Consider the following 9,956-nt stretch of genomic DNA (forward strand, 5'->3'; position numbering starts at 1 on the left):
CCCCTTGCACTTGAGATTGCACATTCTTAAAAATGTCTTTTTTTTTGAGAGGAGAGGTTCTGCTCTTTAGTAGTATAATAAAACCTATGAGGAAGGATTATGTTTGTTTCTTTTCATAATCATTAGGGGGGGTTTATAACATACAAGCCTTTTTATCTCTATTCCCTTTAACTTGTAAACTTATTTTTGTCTTGTGGATAGGCAAAATGAACAGCAAGTTTGATTTTAACAGCATCAGTTCAAGTCAAGCATCTACTATGGGTGACCTTCAGAGACTTCTTTGCCAAGGAGAATATCCTCCTTTTTCATCTGCTCCCATCTTCGAGAGCAAGTTTGTCCAGGTAAAAAGTACTTTGAATTAAATCATCTGGCATGCTCAAGATAAAATTGCTTGCAATGATTACCCTTTTTTACTCCCTCAGCTCAACAGGTATTCCTCACTTATTTTTTCTTACTACTCTTAGTCTCTGTTTACTACACGCATATGGATATAATGTTTCCCTTCTCCTACAGACTCATTCTGCTCACACTTTACAGGCAATAGTCCAGAAACCCAGCAAAAGCAATGCCGCTGCAAATTAGAGAAGGAGAATGAAAAGTGATGTTTTCACCCTTCCTCCTCAGCCCCAACTCCTTCCTGTAGCAACAGCTAGGACTGTTGTAGCTAATTCCTGGTTCTGTGCTATCTCATTAAGGTTTTTAGCCATCAACGTCAGTTGAACAGACAGCGTTCCCCAGAAAATCTCCCCCAACTTGCAACTTCTAATATCCTTGCAGACAACATCATATCCTGCCTGCCCCCTACCCAAAGAACCCTGCAAGACTCTGGCAACACTCCACACTCCTACAATACTGCATTCACAGTGTGTCTGAAACATCTGAATTCTATTTATATGATGTATCTCAACTGTGCTTTTCATAGGATTTAATCACCTCACTTTGTGATAATTGCAACATCCTTTGGTTTTGCCTTGATTAATTCAATCTTGCCTTGTTGATACACATGCAGAATGTTAATTAGCTACAAGTCTTTGTTTTCAAGGTACCTTATGATTTATCCCTGCTTTATTTATCAGACCTCATTTACTATCAAGGAGGCAGTTGGCCTAACCAATCAACCCAAGAAAACTGCTCCATCGCTGACTCATTTACATTTAAATTAAAAAAAAAAATTAGCTTTTGATCTTTTTCATATGTTGTCTCTCACACTTGGGAGGAGATTCTACCAGATATCCACAAATTTAGTGCACTGTCCTCCCTCAAACTCCTTTTTAGGACACACTTTGATGCCTATCAAAACCAAACCCTGACAATGGTACGTAACATGTGATTCAATCATGCCAGGTCTTGCACTGGGTGACAAGAACCCCACGCAACGCTACAGGCTTGGGGAAGAGTGGCTGGAAAGCGGCCCAGCACAAAGGGACCTGGGGGTGCTGGCAGACAGACGGCTGAACATGAGCCAGTGTGCCCAGGTGGCCAAGAAGGCCAGCACCATCCTGGCTTGCATCAGGAACAGTGTGGCCAGCAGGAGTAGGGAAGTGATCATGCCCCTGGCACTGGTGAGACTGCACCTTGAATTCTGTGTGCAGTTCTGGGCCCCTCAGTACAAGAAGGACGTTGAGTTGCTGGAGTGCATCCAGAGAAGCGCAACGAAGCTGGTGAGGAGTCTGGAGCACAAGTCTTACAAGGAGCGGCTGAGGGAACTGGGATTGTTTAGTCTGGAGAAGAGGAGGCTGAGGGGAGACCTCAACGCTCTCTACAGCTACCTGAAAGGAGGTTGTAGGGAGGCGAGTGCTGGTCTCTCCTCCCAAATAACTTGTGATAGGACAAGAGGAAATGGCCTCAAGTTGCGTCAGGGGAGGTTTAGGTTGGATATTAAGAAACACTTCTTTACTGAAAGAGTGGTCAGGCGCTGGAACAGGCTGCCCAAGGAAGTGGTGGAGTCAACGTCCCTGCAGGTGTTCAAAGAACACGTAGACGTGGCACCCCAGGACATGGTTTAGTAGCCATGGTGTTGTTAGGTTTATGGTTGGACTTGATGATCTTGGAGGTCTTTTCTAGCCTTAAAGATTCTATGATTCTATGAATTTTATGATTTTAAACTTATTCTTGGCTCCTTGTATTTTCTCACTTTTCTCTTTCTGTAACTTCATGTCTTACACATAAATTACCTGGGATCTTTTTCCATTCTGTATTTGCACAGCACCTAGCAGGATCTTGGTTCATAACCAGATCTCATTAATATCACATTAATGCTGACAAAGACAGTGAATCATCAGAAAAGAGCGCCTCTTCCATCATGTTTACGTGAAGAGAAATTCAAGATAATGGTACTCAAGAGCTTTCTGACCACAGTAATCAGATACACAATGATGAGGACTACACAAGAGCCAGTGATTGCCCATCCTCCTTTATCTTCTTTCCTCTCTTTTCATTCATAGACATTCCTGTCTTCTTAGTTCACATTGCCCTCTCTCCTCACCAACTAAGTACATAAGCTCTAGGGACCCCAAGCCAAAACACCATGAAATGTATTGGTAGTATATTCTCTGAGAGATCATACAGTGAATGTTAGTGTTCATGGGTTTTTTTGGGTTTTTTGTTTTTTTTTTTTTTCAGGTTAATCGAAGAGGAGAACCAATTTCTGTCCATAACCGAGCCAGCTGTGTGACCATCGGCATTTGTGCTGCCAATCCCAATTCACCAATGCCCAATGCGATGCTGGTAGCACACGAGGTACCCATGTCCCCACGGGAAAGTAAGATTAACTTCTGGGAACTCTCAGAACAGCCATCACCTATGGAACAGCTAGCACTTACCAGGTCGGTTAGCACCGAGAAGGGTTAAATATTTACTTGGAGAGTAAATAAGAAATATTAATGTATTTCCCATTTCCATACAGCATTTTCCTTCTTTTAAGGGTCAGTTTATTAACAGACCTCGTATTTGCACTGACTCTTTGTTCCAGCACTAGGATGGTAAAATTACGAGAATCGCTTAAGTTTAAGTATACACTTTTAGGACTCACTCCAGCCATCATTTCAGAGCAGTGCTACCCACATGCATATAGATAGATGATAACTAGGAATACTTAATGAACTTTTTTCTAAATATATCAGAAGCAGGAAGCTGGTAGGAAGATTGGGGGTGCAGGACTGTCAGGGAATAAGACAGTGGAATGAAGGCATTGTAAAGAAGCCAACTTCCTTTGCCTCCATTCTTACACTGCTGCTGAGCATTTCTTCCACAATCAGCTAGAGATGCTCAGAAGAAAAGTGTCCAAATCCACTCAGCAGCTTCTTCCTATTCAGTTTCTCACTTTTAGTCTTACTCTATCTGTAGGACTGACAGACATAATATCTACTTTGAGAGGAATGTCCACTGGTGCTTAGTAATGAATTTCCCCCTTTTTTTGTAGGTTCTTCCCCTTGAAGTTTGTGGAACTCTCTGTCCACAGCACAGATAAGCATCACCTCATGTTAAGATTAGTAAATGGCCGTTCATATTATCTAGAGCTCTGTGCCCCGCCAGACCAGCAACACCACCTATTCCACCTCTGGCTGCAACTCATCTCTCTCCTCCAACCCTCAGAAAATACCAGCAACACTGAAGTTGTAAAGTGGAAGGGGTTTGGCATGCGTCACATCCCAAACAACCCATCAGAAAATGTAAGTCTTAAGCAAATAGATATCAAAAGTTCAAGCTGACCAATCAGAAAGTATCACTTGTGCCAGTGTTCTTTGCTATCTATCTGTCAAGTCAAAGGGTTTGTGTTCTTTGAAGGAGCTACAGTTCTGTTTATCAAAACAGCTGGCTTGTTGTAAACTCCCTACAGAATTTCAGGGCAATGGGAGTGAGGATGCTAGGTGCACCATAGCCCTGATAAATTTTTGCAAATCAATAAATAGCATACTACTTACTGTTCGGTGTTCAGCTTTCCCTCGCAGTTGGGGGCATGATCATAAATGGTTCTTTTTGACTGAATTCCACAACCCACTGAAAAAAAAGCAGAGAAAGAAAGACATGGCACAGCTGAGACCCATGCAGGGACTGACAACTAATAAGCAAAGAGGGCAAAGGCGTTTGATCTGTTCAAAAGACAGAAAGAGAAAGTTCTTGAGGGAAATGCTACAGTGGGCAGCAAGACAGGCAGAAGGCAGGTGCTTGCTGTAGCTATGAAAGAAGCAAGGAAAACAGTGAGGGTCACCAAAAATGCTTCAGGAGGTCCTAAAGAGGATATCACATACAAAAATTTCACTAAAGCACAGAAGGGACCTGTTACCTTAGAGTCACGCTTAGGAAGGAACTTGGATCGTTAATGTTGCTGCTCAACATTATCTAAAGCTACTTCCCCAAAGTTCCAAGCAAACAACATTTTGCCAGCACAGGGGCTTTATTTGATGGGTCTTTAGTCCCCACTCAAGCCAACCCAGCTCTCAGCCAAGAAAAGGCACATCCACAGGAAGAAGAAAAAAAAAACCACAATCACATGGCCAGTGCTCAGTGCTGCAGATACATCTTTTCTCTGCACTCAGGAGACTCCCATCTTCTCCCTGGGCATGGGTAGCAGAGAGAAGGAACAACTCTGTGTACATACAGTAGAAAAACTACAAGATAACTAGAAAAATATAATTTTGGAGAGAGGAGAGAACTGTGAGAGATGATTCTTTCAAGAAAAATCAGTGATGAGGTAAAGAGATGACTGAAGAAAATCTAGCATATTCAGATTAGATTTGCAGAAAGTATAGGACTCCAATTTGGCTGAAAAATCTGTACAGCCACATCAGTTAAGTCAAGAATGCATAGATTGTGAGAAAGTAAGTATAGGATTTATAAAATTTCTGATTTGTTACTTTCCTGCCTCAGCTATCCTTATATAGCCATCTTCTGTGTTTTCTGCTTTCTCTCTTACCTGATGTCAAAGACTGGATCCTAGTACCAACTTCTGGACATAAGCTAGCCTTACATGAATGTCAGCTCCTGTGTTTACAGCATATGTTACTAGTGATTCAATATACTAAAATCATGATCCGGACCTAGAATGTATATTTTTCTTTGCAGAATAGGTGTCTTATTTTTCCAGTCACACATTCATTAATGTTTCAGTACCCTGATGTGTTGGCTATCAATCACTATTGACTTTTCTTTTCTACTGACATTTTAAAGTTCAGATTTTTCTTGCGTTACTCCATCCTCCCTGCTCTCTTCCTGTTTAGATAGAAAGCTGTCTGCACATGAGAGACTTACAGGTATCCCTGCCTCAGCTACTTGAAAGCAGGAGGCTTAGAAAGATTTTGGCAGGGACTGATCTAAAAATCAGGAGAGGAGGGAGAGCAAAGAGCTTCTGAATATGAGCAAAAAGAGGATAATAACCTGCAGATAAAGGAGTCCTGGACATGAATCAGAAACAGAGAACTTGGAAGCGAAGCCACAAACAGCTCTCTGAGTTTAAGCTTTGGTACCTGCTATCCCTTGATGGACTGCCTGGTCACCTGTAGCCAAAGCTGTAGGCCAATAATCACCAAACAATTGACAATGTAGGAGAAACAGTAGTCTCTCTTCTAGATAAATATATCACATTTCCTATGGATGGTCTGTCTGACAACACTTTATAGCAGAATATTCGGTATACAGGGGACTACTTATATAGGAGATTATATAAGTAATCACAAAGTTCCAGTTGTGCTGATCAGCTCTGTGCAGAGCTCTTTTTTTTTTATGTCAGTTGCTGCTCTATCTGTTAATCTTTTCTTTTTTTCCTTGAAGAGGTACAACCCACAAGATGTGCCTAACCCCAAAATAGAGGAAAAAGAAGTTACCAAACAAACCTCCTTCAACAAAGTTCCCCTGCCAGGTTCAGTGGGTCCCACAGAAGAGTGTGGAAGGAAAGAAGCCTTCCACAGCTCCCTGAAACCAACCATGGCATGGCAAGAAACCACCATGCAGTCAAACAATGTACGTCCTCTGGATACAAAGAAGAGCAAAAGCACAGAAAAGAAGAAAACTAGGTAGGTATGTTTGGAAAACAATTCTGATGATATACTTAATTTCTGCTGCTGACTTTGAAAAGTAAAATGAGTCATATTTTTGTCTTCAGAAAATATATTATTGCAACACCTTTTCAGGGTTATGTGATTTTCTTAATGCTTTAATGGATTAGAAAGCTGAGGAATACAGTGCGAGGTTTCTAAGTATCCAGACTTCGGTTTCTCAGATGTTTATGTGCTTTTGAAAGACCATTCCTCTGGGTTCACAAAGATGGGCAATCAAGCAAAAGTGTATGAATGTTCAGTGACTTAAGTGCTAGTGGCCTCCTTGAATGTTGAAGGATCTGCATACACGCAGCTTTGATTTAGACGCCCAGTCTATGAAGGAATCATAAAGAATGCGTCAGTCTCGGTGTTTCCTTTCTGCCCAAAATCAGCAACATATCCTGGCACCAGATATCTGTCTTTTTTATATCTCCTTCACTGCCGTGTCCATCCTGGCTTGTACAGAAAAGGAGCAGATTTTATGTTGGTGGTGGTGCACAAAATGGGCAAGCAAACATTAGATGGCAGAAGGAAATGAAAACTGTCACTTACATGACCATCTGCATGACAACAAAGAACAAGATTTCAACATAATAACTTCTCAGGCTACACCTAGGCCCTAAGTGATGTGTTCAGATGTGTGCTACGGTCAGATGTGTCATATATAAGTGGAGTCCATAACATTCACATATCTCTATGTATTAGTGTGCCTGCACTTCAACAAGGCTTACTACATCATTTGTACATATTTCTACTGCAGACAGAAAGATATTAAAATAGCACCTATTTAATTGTGATCTTGGTACATAATGATATTACTAGGGTAAGACTTTTTCCTGAGTTAGTTGTCAATGGCATAATGGTCTTTTCCTGAACTACTATTTTTTTTTTTTTTTTTTTTAGGACAAATACAATGAAGCAAAAAAGTGAAAAAAAATTACAGACTTCAGGTATGACAGTTTTTCGATATTTACTCACTTCTTCATTGCTATTCCTACTTCAATAATAGATGAGAGAAGCTGAAACTTCACGAGCTGGGAGTTCTTTAGAACAAATATTCCTGCGTGTCTACATTGCCAATAGATCAGCACTTATATGGCCATATTATCAGCAGGTGCCCTGTGCTCAGTCCCTGCTGCAATCACATCTCACTTTCCAGGGTTCGGTGTCAGGTTTCTAGAAAGGCCTTGATGTTTGACTTCTTTGGCTGATTGCAGCCACTGCCACGTCACTGCAAAATCAGATAAAATACAGGATGGTGGAAAGGGTGAGAAAGCTGCAGGCCTAGGACAGTTCAAAGAGATAATGTTGGCCCACACCTCCTCTTCCAGTGTGCTGGAAGGCTTCCCAAAAACCCAAATCTGAGCATGAATTTACCTCCAGCTGGTGTGTCTGCAGTGTCTTCAAGCATGAGGTCCAGATTCATGTTTCAAGCAGAATGTGGACACGTTTTGGAGCACTCTCCACAATGTCATGTTGGGATTAGCATTAGCATCCTTTCTGACATCCTGCATTTCTGCACAATCCCTACAGAATATCCAGCTGGAACAAGGATGCACCTGAAAGACAGCATTTATTAATGTTCACAGTTCCCATTGTTTATACTTCTCCATAACACTGTTATCTATGCCTGCCAAGGAATGACAAAACCTGGAGCCACTTAGCTTATTGATGGCCCTTACTTTATGTCTAAACTCCTGGTCATTCTGCATGTGAATGAATCAGTATCTTGAACAAAACCTTTTATGCTCTTCCTGCGCATACTTCTCCATTTTGCTAAGTCACAAAAGTTTGAATGAGCTCTTGTTCGATCAACCTCATTTTTTGTGAACATGATGCTACTGCGTGCTCCTCTTTGTAGCCAGCCGGTGGGCTGCATGCAATTCGTTGTCCTAATTGCCAGTTGGTGATCTTAAAGTGATCTACATGACCTGGAAAGAAAAATATTTTGTTTTATAATGTGCTTTTATTTCACTGCTTTTCCCAGTTTTTCTGTATACATGCATCTCCATCTACTAATACATGTCTGTCTCTCTGTCTGAAAATCTTGTTGCATCACTCTCTACATATACTTTGATACATTAATCATCTTTAGTATCTCATAGTTATGTTCTTTTTCATTCTATTCCTCTCTCAACAGCCATGCATTTAGAAATGGGGATACTGACAGAGGGCAGTGGGCTATGAAGATATATAAATTAGAACATGTCCAAGAACTTATTTCAGCACTCCACATTAAATGAAGACAAATAATGACATATTATTTAATCAGCAATAACAAATTTGTGCAAAGTACTAGATTAATGATACTCTCATTTCAAATTCATTTCCTGCATTTTAAAATAGTCTGTGACATATATATAGTGCTAAAACATCTAAATAATATTTTACTGGGGCTTAGTGCTACAATATTTTATTTATTGTGATCTGATTGTGAAAACTGTAATAATAGAGTAGTAGTGAAGCAATCAGAACAGAAATGCTTCCTTTCCTATTACACACATGCAAAATAATATAATTCAGAAAAAAAAAACCACAACTGTCTTAACAAATCCAGAATTTAGATTTGTTGCATTGAGGAAAGGGGATGTAGGGACCTGCCTATTTATTTCAGTCATTTCCTTTCTAGAGTTTTGTCTCCATTTTTTATTCTATATAAGCAATTACTTTTAGATACTAATTTTGTAGTAATATATTTGCAGCATATTTTCTATCAGGAAGAAAAAATAGCTGATTGTATTTCCCATTGTTTTCTTTCTGTTATCATCTTTGCTTCCTTCCTTGTGTTTAATTGTTCCTTTCTCCCAGTGGCTCACAGTGTTTCAGCTTTTTCTCTGATCGGCTTTCCTGTTCCTTTTCTCTAGCTCTAGATTATTCTTTCTCTCACTTTCCATGTTCTTTCAACTCTACTCTGTGCCTCTTTTTAAATGGTGCCTTCCTCCAAAAACGTATTCCTTCTCTGCAATTATATCATCTCCCCTCTTTTCCTTCATTTTCTGATCCTGCTTCTCCCAGTCTACATTCTGCTATCAGTTCTCGAATTTGTTACATTGAAGCGAAGGCAGCGGCTGTTTTTCTTGGGGTTGCTTACATCTGTAGACTCTGTTGTCTTCTAAACCTGCCGATCAGCTTTCAGTAGACAATGGAAATTTTCTTCACATACCCCCAGGCAGCTGAGAAGTATGACAATGTCATGTCACTGATACCGGCTATGCACAGGCTTTTCACACCTCTCGGGTGTTCTGCAAGGACTAAAGATTATTTCTGCTGTGAGGTGATAGGCGAGACAGCTTGCGGAGTAACTGGAGGAGAACAGCATGGGAGAGACTCAGAAAAGGCCAGTTTGGAACAGAGTACAAATTCTAGTGAATTCCCCACTAGTAAATCAATTGTTTCTGGTCAGAGTTTCTTCCTTTGTGGTTCTTTGTGAACGTTTATCTCCTCTGTCTTCGTCTCTCTTTTGATTCCTTGTGCTTCTTTTTCTCTTTGATTCTCTACGTTAGGTGCTGCTTTTCTCATGCTCATCATGTTTCTTTTCAGGAAATCAAGAGAGTGGCACTAAGTCAAGTCGGCTGCTTCAAGTAATATCCCGGGTGATTAGTTAGTGAGAAGGAATAAAAGAAAATAAAGCAAAGCATCCTGGACATCAGATGCAGTTGGAACAACAGAAAGATGTACACATGGAAGAAAAAATTCCCCTGCAGACTTCAATTCCATTCATAACCTCTTACTACTCTACAATTAACTATTGCTGAAATACAAACTCTGTGTGCCTTTGTATTAGTTCATTAACTAGCAACAACAAATACATTTTGATCCTTGGCAGTGGAATCCACATTTTTCATTGACTGAGACCATTTTTCAAGAAGACTTGTAGTTTCCAGCAGAAGGCAAAGAAATAGACATTTGAATTAACTTTAT

At 40.4% G+C, this 9,956-nt stretch overlaps 1 protein-coding gene across 1 annotated transcript; it reads left to right on the forward strand.

Annotated features, from left to right (window-relative positions):
- Positions 1-206: 206 nt before the first annotated feature.
- GARIN2 (golgi associated RAB2 interactor family member 2) lies at positions 207-9,640 on the forward strand. Its single transcript, XM_010116302.2, has 6 exons — positions 207-341; positions 2,623-2,825; positions 3,422-3,671; positions 5,770-6,011; positions 6,939-6,985; positions 9,576-9,640. The coding sequence occupies exons 1-6, from the start codon at positions 207-209 to the stop codon at positions 9,638-9,640; spliced, it is 942 nt and encodes a 313-aa protein (XP_010114604.2).
- Positions 9,641-9,956: the final 316 nt, after the last annotated feature.

This window comes from Chlamydotis macqueenii, chromosome 5, assembly GCF_036417535.1.
Source record: "Chlamydotis macqueenii isolate bChlMac1 chromosome 5, bChlMac1.mat, whole genome shotgun sequence".
Taxonomy (NCBI): domain Eukaryota; kingdom Metazoa; phylum Chordata; class Aves; order Otidiformes; family Otididae; genus Chlamydotis; species Chlamydotis macqueenii.

Coding starts and splice junctions, on each gene's coding strand:
- GARIN2 (XM_010116302.2), top strand. CDS start 207: ATGAACAGCAAGTTTGATTTTAACAGCATCAGTTCAAGTCAAGCATCT. Junction 342..2,622: donor TCGAGAGCAAGTTTGTCCAG/GTAAAAAGTACT, acceptor TTTTTTTTTCAG/GTTAATCGAAGAGGAGAACC. Junction 6,012..6,938: donor ACAGAAAAGAAGAAAACTAG/GTAGGTATGTTT, acceptor TTTTTTTTTTAG/GACAAATACAATGAAGCAAA.